This window comes from Propithecus coquereli, unplaced genomic scaffold (genome assembly GCF_000956105.1).
Source record: "Propithecus coquereli isolate 6110/MARCELLA unplaced genomic scaffold, Pcoq_1.0 Scaffold17, whole genome shotgun sequence".
NCBI classification, from domain to species: Eukaryota; Metazoa; Chordata; class Mammalia; order Primates; family Indriidae; genus Propithecus; species Propithecus coquereli.
Genome location: NW_012141635.1, coordinates 5844744 through 5861663, shown reverse-complemented (window position 1 = coordinate 5861663; position 16920 = coordinate 5844744). Strand labels below are relative to the sequence as shown.

The following is a 16920-nucleotide window of genomic DNA, read 5'->3' as shown; positions in this document are numbered from 1 at the left end:
TTATGATACATCATGGGGCTCTTTTTCTTTTCTTTTTTGACATATTATCAAAAATAAGAGCTAATATTTAGTGAATGCCCTTTAGTGTCAGGCACTGTACTGAAATGCTTTATATGTCATCTTTAATTCTCAAAATATCTTTGAGATAGTAGTACTATTATTATTCTCATTCCATGCATGAGGAAACAGATATCCTACGGAAATACAGGCAGGCCTCGCTTTGTACAGTTCTGATACGCGTGAATTTCATTTACCACAGTTTAGTTAAATAACACCTGTTCCCCCAACACCACCATTCAAATTTCACTTACCATGGTATATTAACTGAGTAATTGCATAAAGTACAAACTTAGCTGTTATCTGTTCAGTCCACAAATCACTATGTAAATAACAGATGCCTGTCATGATTAGTGACCATTCATGCCACTTTTAGATTTTTGTCAGTGATTGGTCACTGTTTATCTGTCAGTTTGTGCACATATAACAAAGTTTGTAGTTGTGTTGCTTCCTTTGCTCCCAACAATAAACCTATATGACATTTTACAAACTTGTATAATTGAAAGAGGAACTTTGGCCAACAAAGATAAAAATGTAACAAAGAAATGAAAAGTGATAGTGCTGGAAATGGAATCCATATCCAATGTAAATAAAATTATAGAAGAAATTGCTGACCATGAGAATGTTGACACTGCCCCCATTTGAGAGACTCTAGATATGCACTGCAGGTGCTTAATGAAGGCAAACTCATTGATACAAATGAGAAAAGTGATTGTGATGAAAAAGATGAAAATGTTTCAGAGGAAGTGAGACTGGCAAAATACTTCACATTAAAGAAATTCTTGGAGATATTTTACAACATTGAAAATGCAAAGGAAAAAATGTTGGAAGGTAATCCAAACATATTCCTTCTGAGTATGACAGTTTGCTAAGCTAAGGAAAAGATGCTCACTCTCAATTGTCAGTGATAATATTAGCAGAAGGGAACCACTGTTCAAACAACTCTTGGTAAGATTTTTACAAAGAATGAAAACCCTTTAACTTATTTATTTTTTATTTTTTAGAGACTCGCTATATTGCCCAGGTTGGCCTCAAGCGATCCTCCCGCCTCAGCCTCCCAAATAGCTAGCATTATAGGTGCTAGCCACCGTTCCTGGCCTTAAAACACTTTCAGTGTTTTTAATGTTTTAAATTATAGTGAACTAATTTTTTTTCATTACCCTGTACATTTGTAATTGACAGTAATTTTTAATATCTTGACAAAAATTTTTAAAGGCCATGGGATAATGTCCCATTAATTATTATTGTTTTGCATGATTTCAGGTTTCATGGTCATTTATTCAGCTCCATACTAGTATATAAAGTGAAGACTGTCTATAAAGTTTTATAGAATACATTTTGGGAAATGCTGTTAAGTTCCTAATTTTATATAAATATTATCAGCTTAGGAGCTTCCTATTTCTTTTAAGAACCCATATGAGATACAATTAGGTCTGATAATGATAAGTGTTGTGTAAAGAAATATGCAGAGTAAGGGGAAAGAGAAAAATGCAATCTGTGTGCTATTTTAGGATGGCGAGCAGACACCTGGAAAAAGAGTGTTACACAGGCAGAAGGAATAGCAAGCAAGAGCCCAGTGGCTGGAGCGTACTTGGTGCATTTGAAGTATAGCAAGGAGACCATTCTAATTGGAGCTAAGTGAGTGAAGTTGGGGAGTCATAAGGTCCAAGGGATAGTTGAAGACTAGACCTTGAAAGACCTTATTGTAGCCCATAAGGGTTTTAGATTTTATTCTGAGGGAGAGGGGATACTGCTGCAAAGTTTTAAGCACTGGAATAATATGGTCTGAATGCATGTTTCTAAAAACATACCTTTGGCAGCTGTATGCAAAACGGTTGGTCAGCAGCGAAGCAGGGAAACCTGTTAGAAGGCTCTTGCTGTATTTGAGTAAGAGATGGTGGTGGCTTTGAATAGTGTGATAGTTACGGAGGTAATCAGAAGTAGCCAGTTTGGAATATTTACCTTTTTTTGTTTGTTTGTTTTGAGACAGGGTCTCACTCTGTTGCACAGGCTGGAGTGCAGTGGTGTGATCAAAGATTACTGCAACCTTGAGCTCTGGGGCTCAAGCAGTCCTCCTGCCTCAGCCTCTCAAGTAGCTAGGACTACAGATGTACACCACCATGCCTGGCTAATTTTTTTCTATCTTTTGTAGAGATGGGGTCTTACTATGTTGCCCAGGCTTTTACCATGTATTTCGAAGGTAGAGCTGGTATGGTATGTAGGATTTGCTGATAAATTGGATGTGGAGTACAGGAGGACAGAGTTAAGGATGACTTCAAAGTCAAAGTAATTGAATGAATGGTGTTGCTATTACTGAAGTTAAGAATCTGGGGGAATAGCAGATTGAGGAGTTTGGCTTGGCACCTATTAAATTTGAGTGACCTGTTGATATCCAAGTGTGGATGTGTCAAGGAGACAGTTGGGTGTATTAGTTTGGAGTTAAGGGGAGAGGTCAGGGTATTTAAAGTCATGGTATTGAAAGAGGTCACTTAAGAAATGAATAAAGGTAGGTAAGAAAAGAGGTCTGAAGATTCAGTCTAGGAGCCCTCCAACATTTTAACATTGGGAACATGAGGGACTCCTTCCAGGAAGACTTGTAAGACTGAGCAGGAGTAGCCAGTGAATTAAGAGGGAAGCCAAGAGAGTGTAAAATCTTAGAAACTAAGGAACAGAGTGTTCTAAAACTGAGAGAATTATTAACTGTATCAAATTTGGCTGATTGGTCAAGTAAGATGAGAATTGAAAACCAACCTTTGCAATGATTGATCAAGATGGGCATTTTTGGTGTGGAAGGATGGGGGCAAAAGCCTGACTGGAATATGTTCATGAGAAAAGGGAAGAAAAGAAATGGTAACAGTGAGTTAAATCAGTTCTTTCCAGTTATTTTTTGATATAGGAAAACAAAAATGGGTTCATAGCTGGAGGAAGATGTAAGGTCAAGAAAGATTTTTTTTTTAGAGATGGAAAGATAGTAAATCATATTTGTATATTGATTGGAATAAATAATTAGGAGATATTGATGAAGCAAGAGAGGGGGCCAAGAAAGGGACAATTGCAGGAGCAATGTATTTGAGGAGTTAGAGGTCACAGTCTCCAACACTGCCCTCACCTCTGGTACCAACTATAAGAGTTTAGCCAACTGTGAAGTTATAGGGTACAGTCTCCAAGACTGGCCTCACTGACACCAATTGCAAGTTTGGGAGTTCCCAACTCCCCCCCCCCCCTGGGTTTGATAATTTACTGGAAGGATTCATAGAACTCGCTGAATGCTATTAAACTCACAGTTAAGATTTATTACAGAGAAAGGATACGGTTTAACATCAGCCAAGGAAAGAAGCACATTGGGCAGGGTCGAGAATTTTAAGTACAACATAGAAAATTTACAAATGAAGAAATTATTTCAAATATTTTATTTTATAGAACTATGTGTCATGTTTAATCCCTACAGTGGGTTTGAATAAATGAGAATTATGTGTACTCTCATTTTTCTTTACTGTTAAAATTGGTTAGTCTATGAAATATTGTTAATATTGCAAGTTTGGATTATAGTTTTAGGTATATTACAGCCATTACATTGTAGTTCAGACTAGATATTTTGTTATAACTGATCAGTGTTGCTAATAATGGATGAGTTTTTCAAGGATGTAAATTTTCCCCAATAACATTTTTCTGGTTATAAAAATAACTAATGTTTAATATGAAAAACCTGGAAAATATAAAAAAAACAGAGCATAAAATAAAAGTCACCTCTAATCTTGCTATATAAGTTTTAAATTACTCTATAGACAAGTCCACTTACGTATGGTAGCCTATACTTACGATCCTCGTAGCAGCAGTTTGAGTACTTATAATTACAAATTATTTGTAAATATGTGTTTAATTATTTTTCTCTAGACTTCCAGTTCCATGAAGTCAGGAACTGTGTCTTGTTTTGTTTACTACTTTATCCTTTATGTTGACTAAGTGATTAGCTAGATATATATCCTCCTACCAAAACAAATTAGAAAACCAGCATCCTTCTAAGTGATACTGTCATCCATCAACTGTCATTTCAGGAATGAAACAAAGAAGGCATTGTCTGTTACTGTCGATAAAATAGATGACCGTCAGTTATACCAAGACCTTTTGGGTTTGGGAGACAAAATCCAAGTGAATTTCAGTTTAGTAGATTACAAAATTTAGCTTCATTATTTTAAAACTTTTCTATTTTGAAATAATGATAGGTTCACAGGAAGTTACCAAGGTATTATACAGTAGTTTGCCCTCCTCCCAGTGATTTCTAATCCCTGGTAACCACTATTATCTTTTCTCCATTTCTGTCATTTTGTCATTTTGAGAATATTGTGTAAATGGAATCATACAGTATGTGACCTTTTGAGATTGACTTTTTTCATTCAACATAACTAATACTCTTTTGAGTTCTATCCAAGTTGTGGTATGTATCAATAGTTTATTTCTTTTTATTGCTAAGTAGTATTCGATAGTATGGATATACTATAGTTTGTTTAGCCATTCACCTTTTAAGGGATGTTTTGGCTTTTTCCAGTTTTTGGTTTTACAAGTAAACGTGCTATAAACAATTGTATACATGTGCATGTTTTTTATTTGGACCTATGTTTCATTTCTTTGGAATAAACACTGAGAGATACGATTGTTGGGTCATATGGTAAGTTTTACAGATTACATTTTAACAAATATCCCAAGTCATGCTTATTTCCCTCAGATTTTTCTGGGCAGGACAATCTTCTGTGCCAGATAGTTCATAACTTTTAGCTTTCATACTAAATAAGATAAAGCTAGATGTTCTAATGTAGCCCATCTCCTTGGCTTTCTACCTGGGCAAGTTTAGGGTCTTTACTCATAACAGTTGTCACTTGTGCCACATAAATCTAATGCTTCTGGAGTTCAGTTCATCCTACAATATATGTTTACAAGTGTCTTTGTTTATGAGTTATTTTTATGATATAGTATAGTTGAAACTAAGAGGGATCTTTTTAAGGGGGTTGTCTAATCTCCTAGCCTTTTATTTTGCTGGATTTATTAAGCCACAACACATCCCTTTTCTACTTCTCAGTCACCAGAAAGCTAAATGCGTAATCTGGTTCCCAGACTAGTTTGTAAAGATGCCTGTAATTTAAAATTATGTCCTGGAGAAATCCATTATTTCTTAACTCAGCACTGCTGACATTTGGAGGTGGATAATTGTGAGGACCTGTCCTGTGGAATGTTTAGCAGTATTTCTGTCCTCTACCCACTAGGTGGCAGTGGCACCCCCCACCCCAGTAGTTGGAACGAACAATGTCTCCAGACTTTGCTAAGTGTCCCCCAGGGTACAAAATAGCCCATGGTTGAGAATCGCAGCTTAAAGAAATGGCTAATGTGCATAACTGCATATACAGATGGTTTGTGTCCCTGAAAAAACAAATGACATTAACAAAACTTATTATTATACTATTGTTTTAATACTTTTTAATACTTTTATGAGAGTTTCTCTAAAAGTTTAAAGTTATGAAAAATTTTGTATGTTAATGAGCTGTTATTCTTTTTAATAGCTAGAATCGTGGTTCCCATTTTTCATTGGTTGCTAGGAAACTCAGCTAAGTTTGCGCTTAGTTGCGGTGACTTTACTAAGCTTCTGTGATAATCATCCTACATTTTCTTAGTTACTTGGCTCTTGTTCTTTTATCCTTGGTGTTATATGTAAACATGTTATTATGAGTTACTTAAATTCTTAATGTGGACAGGTGTACAATTTAGGTACGTAAAGAATCGTATTCCTTTTAAATGGCTATTTAAACATAGTAGGTTAGCTAATTGAGTTTGTTGTAATACAGGGATTTTTCTCTTGCAAATAAATTATTAGCAATACCTTCAAATAAGAGTATAAATGCTTCAGTTTGAGATTAAATGGTTAAGGAACAAGTAGTAAAGTGTGAGCTTTAAAGGACGAAATATGAACATGAAAATAGGCATGGGGATGGTATTATCTATGCAATTTCATGATCTAATTCTTATTACAAATAGGTTGATTTTTATCTTACAGTGATAGAGATATACATAACTGTTTTTGTGGGAGATGATGACATGGGAGAAGTATGATTTGACTCTGGAAAGGAGGTACACATAGTGGTTAAGAGCAGAGGCTTTAGAATTCTCTGCATTTAGTAGCTATGCAACCTGGGGTAAGAGCCTTAATATTTGTCTTTTTATTTTTTCTCTCTTTTTTAATAATTTTTTTTTTTTTTTTTTGAAACAGAGTCTCACTTTCTTGCCTGGGCTAGAGTGCCATGGCGTCAGCCTAGTTCACAGCAACCTCAAACTCTTGGGCTCAAGCGATCCTTCTGCCTCAGCCTCCCGAGTAGCTGGGACTACAGGCACACGCTACCATGCCCGGCTAATTTTTTCTATTTTTAGTTGTTTGGCCAATTTCTTTCTATTTTTAGTAGACACGGGGTCTTGCTCTTGCTCAGGCTGGTCTCGAACTCCTGAGTTCAAGCAATCTTCTCGCCTCTGTCTCCCAGAGTGCTGGGATTATAGGCATGAGCCACCGCACCCAGCCAAGAGCCTTAATATTTGTAAGGCTTAAATTTTCTTGTCTGTAAAATGAAGTTGATAATAATACTACCTGTTTCATAGGAGAGGGGAGAATAAGTTATACATATAAAGCTCTTAGCTTACTGCCTGGCTCATAATAAATGCTGATTAAATGTTAGCTATCATTTTAACCACATTATTAATATTTAATGATTAATGATAATGTTTATGAAGTTTCAGTGTACTGGTTTACGTCTGAAGATGTGAATATATATGTGTATATAGATGTATGTTTTATATATATATAGAATGTTTTTAAAGTTACATCATTCACAATTCTTCCCAGATTAATTAAAACAATGTTTTCTTTATAGTTGAGTCTTAAAAAATTCTTTTTGGTCTAATTGTAAGTCACTGTATATGGTGACAATGCCCATCTTCGTATCACCATGGCTCCTGGCCTGGTGTCTAGTACATAATAAATACTGAATGAATTTGATCTTAACTTAAAAAAAAAAAATCCTTCCTTTTGACCACTGACTTAAGATAAAAACTAAGCATTAACCATGTCATTCATGCAAATCCAATAATGCAAAATATGGTAATTTGGGTGTATTTTGCATGTGTTTAAAAATAAAGGACATTGTTTCATAGAGTATCTATTAGGGTATAAAACTCAAAATGGGAAGAAATAATGTGGTTATGATGAGTATTTGTAATATGTCCTTGCAAAATACTCACAAAAATATATTGCAGGTAATTAAGACATTAATAGGGTCTTCACGTGTGTATTACACTTTGTAGTACATCTTAACATCAAACGGTTTATGTAAAAGATGAAAAAAACCTTTAAGCATATAATGTGATGCCATTGTTTGTAGAAAATGGTTATAATAGATTCATTTTTTAATGTTATTTTACTGTGTAGTACAAATTTTTAGAATGTATTTTGGGGTAACCTTTTGAGATTTAGCACTCTTATTTCCATTAGTGTCTCAGGAGGTATACATTGCCAGTGTAGCATATTTCATTATCATAAGGAAAAGAATATGCTTCCTAAACAATCAGAATTGAAGTCATAAAGTCATAATTTTTTTTTCTTTAATGGATAAGGCTTCAAGGAAAATGATGAAAAGTACATTGTATTAGTAGTGCTAGCTAACTCCATTCTTTCTCTGGTTTTAGGCTTGATCCTGAATGATGTTGGGATCCTCAGAGGGAGGGAAGTGACAGAGAATAAAAGAAGGGTGGTAATTGAGCTCTTTGGGATTGGAACTGCTGACAGTCCCAAAAGAAAAAGCATAAGTGGCATGGTCTTTTCTATCTAGTTCTTAAGCTACCATTACTTTTCTCCTTCAGAGCAAAGCTTAGAATTTTTTTGTGATGTATTTTTTTTCTCTTGGCTATTATGGTTTTGCTTTCTTTTGAATTTCGGTTCCAGTGCATATTATATGCTTTAGTTGGGTAGTTACCTTCTGTTGAGACAAATGGTCTTTAGACAGTGTTGGAGAAGACAAGGTAAAACCTTCATTTACTGAAAAGGAATTACATAAATGCTCAGTCAGGTTGCCTATTAAATTATAAATGTTAACTTTGAATACTTTGGTATATATAAAATATATTTTTAAATTGTAACTTTAATTAAACTAGTGTTTTAGAACTTTATTGCAAAATTTGCTTCTGAGCTATGAAATTTGTTTATTTTTGACTAGAGAACATGAAAAATAGCAGAACAAATCTGCTTTAAAATCATACTTGAGGTTTGCCTAGTTCCCAGTTGACATCTGTATGTATAATCTTGATCTTTGGATTCCTTGGCTAAAAACTTGAAAATTAGGATCCTTACCTCTAGTAGTTGTTAGTGGTTTATAGAAAGTGACTGGAACGCCTGTAACTGGCAGTATAGATGTGCATTCAGTGTTAAGTTGTCTTCCCCTCCACACTTGACTGAGCTGCCTTGTCTCTACTGTTAAGAATTTATTTCCTTTTTGAAAGAAAGGCCCCAGAGTAAGTTTTGAGAGGCTTATATTCATAATGTAAAATTAGAAGGAAAAAAGAATTTGAAGAGAAGCAGACGCACAAAAGAAGGTGAATAGAAGAAAAGGTTAGCTCTCATAAAGTTGTCTTCAGATAAAACAGTTCTTCAGATTGGAAACAAGATGAAGTCTTCCTGCTTACATTGTTGCTGCAGTTGTAGATCAATAATATATGTAAAGAGGTGGGCTTGTTTTGTTTATTTAAATTATTATACAGTGAGCTTTTGGCTCATGTGCAGTTTTCCCTGTAAAACTTTTCCAGACTCCCTAGTCTTTGTCTTTTGCACTTTCTTCTTAAATTATCCGCAAGTTAGTCAAGGGGGAGTATAGAGCCAAATAAGCAGTAAATTGCGAGATGCTTTATACATACTTCTGAGACAGTAATGGTTATAATGGCAGAATGATGAGCTCCCCATACCAAAACTGGCTCACTGAACCTGTAAGGAGATGCTTACATTGTTAGATGGCAGCATGGGACTTTATGGCTGTTGTTGATTATTTCGTGTGATATATTTTTACTATTGCCAGTGTGATACTATAGCAGTGGTGGTTTGGCTATCCTGGTATTACTCACTTTGGAAACTGCGTAGTTCAGATTTCTGAGCCTACAGCTTATTTCAGTTCTCTGCCTAGGTGTTTTTACGGTGTGTTTGTTGTGTGTGTCTTAACTTCATAAGAAGCACTATAGCCCTTTGATTTCAAAAAGACCTTTGTAGTTTATAATTCTTGTAATTGGGAAAGGAAAAGAGGAACTTTAAAATTTGATCCCAAAATTAAAGTTTATGAAATTCTACCAATATAAGTATATTAAATGTTTGTATAGTTTACCTATCATTGTATAATTAATGAGTATAGAGAAAGAGAACAAAATGGAAATCTAGAAATTTGGTTTCTTTTCCTTGGTTTGGCTATTGATACACTGTGTGATTTTTGTGAAATGTGCTTTTGTTATGTATTTTAGTGTAGCATAAGGATTATATATTTTCCAGAAAGATTATATAGATAAATATTATATAGTGCATAATGGAAAATACATACATTCAGGATGTTCATATATATTGCATTTATTTTGTTTTTAAAAAATGACTAAGAATACCATTCCAGTGGATTTCAAGTTAACTACCATGGATTGGTTGTTTTCTTTTGTTTGCCGATTATTTTAGGCATATGAGCTTTAATTCAAAGACTTGTTTTTATTAATATTATTTGAAATCAGATTTTACTGCATTTAATTATATATTTTGTGGATTATATGATATAAGATTCTCTAATTTTTCTTAAGATATTAAAATTATATAAAAAAAATTTTACACGTATGATGTTGTGTCTTGTTTTCAGGTCCAATGATGCATCAGCAGCCTCCTTCTCAGCAATACAATATGCCACAGGGTGGCGGGCAGCATTACCAAGGACAGCAGCCACCTATGGGAATGATGGGTCAAGTTAACCAGGGCAATCATATGATGGGTCAGAGACAGATTCCTCCCTATAGACCACCTCAACAGGGTAAGATTCCATTTGGAAAATTTTTTACTTAATGTAAGTAACAGTAATTGAAAGGATTTAAATTTTAATGATCTTTTCATCTAGGAAAAGTTAGGATTTTTTGTTTCTTCATTTTTTTTTTTCACTACAAAAGGTAGTGAGTGGATATAGTAGGTAAAAAGGGTCACAAGGTAGATAGGAACTTCCTGGTGTACAATTTTATCTTACCTGTTATTTTCTGGGAAAAGGATATGTGAAAATTTTGTATCAAAACCTCATTAAGTCACAGCAAAAAATATCATTTTGTTTTTAATAAATTACTAAATATTTATTCAAAAACTCAGTTTTATTTCAGAGACCTCTAATATCAAAATAAGAAGGAAATTAATTTTCTACCAGTTTGAACCTCTTTTTAAGATGTTGGTGTTTCTTTATCTGAGTTGATATTGTTTGATGTTGCATGGATGGTCTTAATTTTAGTAAATGTAATATGTGGAGATGCCATGTGTGTATGTGTATGTGTGTATATATGAATAATTAAAAGTATCTGAAATGCCAAAGCATGGGAAGGGAATCTATAGCTGAGAAATAATCTCTCATAACATCAAATTAAAAAGAAAGCCTTCGATGACATAGAGAACAAATTATTTACTTCTCAACTGGTTGTGGTTTTTCAGGCCCACCACAGCAGTACTCAGGCCAGGAAGACTATTATGGGGACCAATACAGTCATGGTGGACAAGGTCCTCCAGAAGGCATGAACCAGCAATATTACCCTGATGGTAATCTCGCCTAATGTTAACTTTCCCATTTTATACCCCTGCCCAATATTAATATAGAGAACTATATAAAACATTTTAATGAGGATGAATAAACTAACAACCTTTCTTTTAAATTTAGAAACACTTCAGTACTCCAAAGTACCAATGATAGCACTAGTTTATAATCTAATTCAGAGTATATTTTGTGTAACTAGTCTGGTAGTACCATCAGGAATCACGTTCTGTCTTTGGAACCCTTACACAAAAGAGGATCCTTTTATATTTAGGGTTGTTCATTTGAACCAAAGCAAATCTTATGATTTACTTTTTTTTTTTAACAGCAGCTTTATTGAGTTATAACTCACATATCATAAAGTTTACTCATTAGTTTACTTTTATGCACTGTGTAAATATATAGAAAACAGATTTTGAGTATTTTTCTAAGTCTTGTCATTTTAATTAATGTTGCATACTTCTCAGCAAACTATGGTTTACATTAGCATTTGCATTTGAGAAAAGTTTTGGAGGCTAAATTATATCCATAATATAGCTATCCAGAGATTTAGTAGAATGGGAAAGGTGATTGGAAACCAGATTTTTAGTTATTTAGTTAGTCAGTTTTTTTTAAAGTGGGAAAGTAGCTTGTGAAAAAGTATTCAGTAAAGATGTATTGCATTTTAAGAAAATCTAAATAGTAATGATCCAAGCATATAAGTAGGTTTCCACTGTATAGTTCTTTGAATTTTTCTGTATGTTTGAAAATTTTATACAATGTCCAGGAAAAAACAATCAAACATACGTTACAAAATGATTTGTATTATTATGAAACGAAATGCCAAAGGTTTATTTATATAGTAAGCTCTTTTGGTGTAAATGTAAATTAATGAACAGAGAAACTAAGAAACTTAAAGCTAAAGTAATAGCCGTTGACGAAAAACCAATTAAGCCAGCAAGAAGATATAATTCGGTATATTTGAAAAATCATTTTGCCCATCATTTTCTATCATTATGTAAAACATGAAGGTACATCCATATTCTAGGACATTGGTTTTTACTGGAGGGGCTCTGACTACAGAGGCAGAGCAAATAACTGTCAAATTTTACATACACTAAATGTTTATTGGTGATAATGATGACATGTATGGATAATTCTGTTTAGAATACTATGTATTTTTTTAACCTCAGATTTTCTTTCCCTGAATTCAGAATATTGTTTTTTTTTCTTTTTTCTTTCACATGTAGACGTGATAGTATGATTTTTTTTAAATTAAAAATTTTAGTAATTTATAGTAGATTATAGATATCATAGAGGTGAAATCTACTTCATTAAATTATATATATTAAGAAATCTGCTGAAAATAAATGATTACTTTGCTTATTTAATTTTTAAATATATTTTAAATAATTGAGTTGAACTTGACATTGTTATTTTGGTCCTTGACTATCTCCTGAAATGTGAAATATGTATTGTTATGAGTATGACCCTTCTAGTCAGAATAGTTTTTGGGAAACATCAAAACTTCATTTTACTACATTAGTGGATTTTTACTTAAATGATATCATTTTTGCCTAGATGCATATTAATTTATGTCTGATATTTACATAGAGTATTCTATTTATATCAACAATTAATTTTCTTAAACAGCTTTGGATATTTTCTCTCATGTCCAGATATTTATGCCAGTAAATATGTTGATTAGGAGTTTGCAAACTTCTGTAGAGGACCATATAGTAAATATTTAAGTCTTTGTGGGCCAAATGATCCTGGTCTCAACTACTGAACTCTTATTGTAAAGTGAAAGCAGCTATAAACAATAGTTAAATGAATGAACATGACTATATTCCAATAAAACTTTATTTACAAAAACAGGCCACTGGTCTTGTGAAGAAGATTACAGGCCATAGTTTGCCAATCCTTGATGTAGATATTTATGAGGTGATTTGGAACGTTTGAATACTAGAGCACTGAGTGTAATATTTATTTGTAACTATATTCCTACTTCCTTAATTAAACATTCTTATAAAATTTAGTTCGGATTTTAGCTAACCAAAAGGTTATTTCTGACATTTTCTTAGTGAAACTTAGTTAAAAGGATGGGAATATTATTCTTCATTAAAGTCCAGTTATCTTGCAGGTAAAATGTATTGTGCCTTAAAACTAAAGGTGTATACGCTAACATTCAGTACATTGTTAATTTTATGAAAGTGCATGTTTATGATACTTAAAGTATTTCTAAAATGGCAGCGATACATTTTTTTACATCGGAAAGTACTTTGAGGTATATATATATTTTATGCAAGTAAATGTTAGTGTGTGAAAAACTTGTTTCAGTTTCTTTCAGGGGAAAAAACTTATGGAGCTCTTTTATATTTTGCATTGTTTTTAGCATATGCTGTGGAATTGGAGACCAGCAGAACAGGTGTTTGACAAAATATGATAATTGCTTTCTTTGTTTGTTCTAATTTAATTTTAGTTATTTACATGTGAAAGACCTAAATGCTTTTATTCTCTCCTTTTTTTTTTTAAAATGGAAGATAAAGTTTTTCCCCCTCAATGAAGGCTTATCAGATTTAAGACAATAAGTGTAATGTTTCTAAAACTACTGCTTTTTGCTTTGAAAAAAATTTGCATGTTATCTCAATATGGAAACAATCACATTGGTAAATTTTTGGCTAATGCAATTGAAATTATTATTTTTTATGTATTTCCATTTCTTTTTCTTTTTTTCAATTTTATCTGAAAGTTTAAATATTTTTAGGGTTTTCACTCAGTGGCCATTAACGTTTCTTCCTGTCTCTTGTCGAATTGATGTAGGTCATAATGATTACGGTTATCAGCAACCGTCGTATCCTGAACAAGGCTACGATAGGCCTTATGAGGATTCCTCACAACATTACTACGAAGGAGGTATCTATATACCTTCACACACATACACATACATATCCCCTTCTACAGGAAATCTTGCATAAGATGACTTCTACCCATGCAAAGCTCTTGTAGAATACTAGTTGCTGGCTGTCTTGAAAGTTATAGGGAGCCCACAACAACCAAAATAATTTCCTTACAAATATTTAAAATGTATAACCGTGACTTGCCATTTCTAACAACAATAAAAAGACTAAAACATTTAAAGATAATTTTTCCTCAGTGGAAATTTTCTATTTGAACATAAATCCATTGATCCAATTTTTTTTCTCATGTGTTTACATATGTATAATTTTACATATAAGTATAGTGCCTTTAGGAAACAGCTTGCTGATTTTGTGTAGCTAGTGTGTGCTCTTGTAGCTGTCTTTAATTTTGTCTTTTTTATTTTATTTAGCATAGTCATGATCTTATGACTGTGATGTTCCAGTAAATGTAATGCTCGTATGGCAGAGACGCTGAAAATGCTGCAGTTCAACCTTGCAAAATTGGCTTTAACTGCAGTTTGTTTGGCCGAAATCCTTCTGTTTGGTTTGAGTTTTTTCTTTGTTTTGTTAACTTTTAAAAATCAATATGGCATTTCATTTTGTTCTTGTGTTGTTGGCTATGCATCTTAGAGGGAAAAAAGTTAATTAAGCAAACTTCTCAGTTTCTTTTTTCTTCTTCTTCAATTATCCTGTAGGAAATTCACAATATGGCCAACAGCAAGATGCTTACCAAGGACCACCTCCACAACAGGGATATCCACCCCAGCAACAGCAGTACCCAGGGCAGCAAGGTTACCCGGGACAGCAACAGGGCTATGGTAATAGTTGATTGTAGTTTATTTTTGTCACCAAAAATATGATTACTGTTTTGAAATATGGAAGCGAATATTTAGTATTTATTTTTCCAAGAATTATTACTTTCGAAAATTCAGTTTTAGCCCAGTCTACTATTAGAGTATATATTTAAACTGTTGCTTTTAGATGAACTAGTAATCCATTTACGAAGAACCATAAATTAGAGATGGTTGATTGACCAAAAGTAAGGTGTAAAGTCATTTAAAAGACAGGAAAAATGAATTCTTAGACCTGTTTGGCATTCATGACCAGCCAGTAGCTTTGTATGTGCTTAGAAAACTGATGATTGGGTAATTATTAGCCATATGTATGTAATCCGCTTAGCAAATTTATTTCTAAAAACTAATGACAGTTACTACAAAAAATAACATTGACTTTTTGAGAACCAGCGAAGAGATCTGTTTAGAATGCATAAAGAAAACGTTTTTGTCATTCTCTAGTTAAATGGCAATGTACATATCCATGGGGGTAAATTTATTGCAGTTGTGTATTATACAGAGTTTAGGGGAAGTATAACCGTATTTTCCTATTGTATACTCACTATAATATCTGCTACCTGAATATCTCACTTTAGGTATGAGATAGGGAGTGGGGAATGATGAGAGCCTGATATTTCAGTCTTAAATTTCAGGCTACTATAACCATTTTAGATAGAGGAAAATATAGTTTGAACAACAGAGAGGTAGCTACTTATTAATATTGACTCCATCTCTTGATAATATGGTCTCTTTTTCACATCATAATGTCTTATTAGTTATTGATAAGAGCCCTTTTATTACCATGGACACCTCTGTCTACCTATGATAGCAAATCTAAGAACCCAGGTTAGGCTGAAATTCTCTTGCCCCCTCAACATATGCATTGAAACTGAGATATTGGAAATCAGATATTTTTCCAAAAAAGATAAGTTCTGGTTTCCTAATTCTAGATGCGACTTTAGAAATATTCCATGGATTTCTTCTTTTCACAAAGGTTTTTTCCTTGCCTTCCCAAATGACATTTCTCTTTCATAACTATTTAATATTTGTACTTTGAACAAATAGAGTATTCTAGTTTTATTGCATTTGCATGAAGACAAATATATGGCTAAATCAGGTAATTTCATTGACAATAGAAATGTTTTCAGATGGAAGAGAGGATGAAAGAAAGTTTGATTAATTTTTGGTTTAAGTAGTTAAATGCTGTACTGTTAAACATCAGGAATCCTGAAGGAGAAATTCCCATTTTGTTTATCCGTAGGCTTCGGTTGTCAAACTTTCTTCTAATAGAAAATTTAAAGTTTTAGTAATTGAACATATAATAAATAATAGACTGACAGAATTTATTTAAGCTTGAAAATTTTTGTTCTGCTTGATACTTTCCTCTGCAATCAGTGTTTTTATGGCAGGTTTTGAATGGCTGTGGTAAAAAACATCTAAGTGTCAAAGCTTTTCAGCTTATGCTTTATAAAGCATTCTTTGCAATAGGCAGTAGAGTTTATAAAACAGGCATATTTGTTTAGCAAAACAAATTAGTCCCTTGCCAACTCTGGAATTTGAAATCATTTTTATGGGTAAAGTGTTAAAGGTGATTGGTTCTCAGAATGTAACTTTTGAATCAAGTTTTTTCACATGTAACCTGTGGCTTTTCTTTAGTTTCTATTTTAAAATATTATAGTAATAAATTTATCAGTGTAGAGGATAGCCATATTGACTCTTTTGGTGATTGCCAATGTAAATTTAGACTCATGAGTTGTAAATATCATTGATTCCCACACTTTATTCAGAAGTTATTTTAGTATTTTTCTTTAAATCTGTCTCTTGCCTTTTCTTTTGCTTCTTGTTTGTACTGGTTAACTCTCCAATAGATGTATTGATTGATTTTCTTATCAAAATGTAGTTAACCTGCTTTACAATTCCCTGCGTCTTTTTATAACCATTTTGATGTACAAATTTTGTAATGGCTAAGGACATATTACAGTAGTTACGCTGAAGTAGCATTACAGTATTTTCACTCTTATTTGTAACCATTGAAATTTATTTCAAAAAGCATTTGAGAAAATCATGGTACCAAACTATCCTTTTTAGTTTAGATATAAAAATATAGTAACTTTTATCTAGTTTTAAATCCTTTCCTTAGTTCTAGGGATTTATTATATTTTTATGTGGGCCTCTGTTTGTGTTAATTATTTTGCAGGTCCTTCACAGGGTGGTCCAGGTCCTCAGTATCCTAACTACCCACAGGGACAAGGTCAGCAGTATGGGGGATATAGGCCAACACAGCCTGGACCACCACAGCCA

The 16920-nt window shown here is 33.2% G+C and overlaps 1 protein-coding gene across 1 annotated transcript in view; it reads left to right on the top strand.

Moving 5' to 3' along the window:
* Nucleotides 1-16920, top strand: part of SS18 (synovial sarcoma translocation, chromosome 18) — an 84923-nt gene that overhangs the window by 52971 nt on the left and 15032 nt on the right. Inside the window, exons 6-10 of the mRNA XM_012641752.1 lie at nucleotides 9966-10133; nucleotides 10790-10894; nucleotides 13689-13781; nucleotides 14482-14604; nucleotides 16817-16916. Of these exons, the coding sequence (XP_012497206.1) occupies nucleotides 9966-10133; nucleotides 10790-10894; nucleotides 13689-13781; nucleotides 14482-14604; nucleotides 16817-16916 (589 nt within the window). The remainder of the gene's footprint in view (nucleotides 1-9965; nucleotides 10134-10789; nucleotides 10895-13688; nucleotides 13782-14481; nucleotides 14605-16816; nucleotides 16917-16920) is intronic.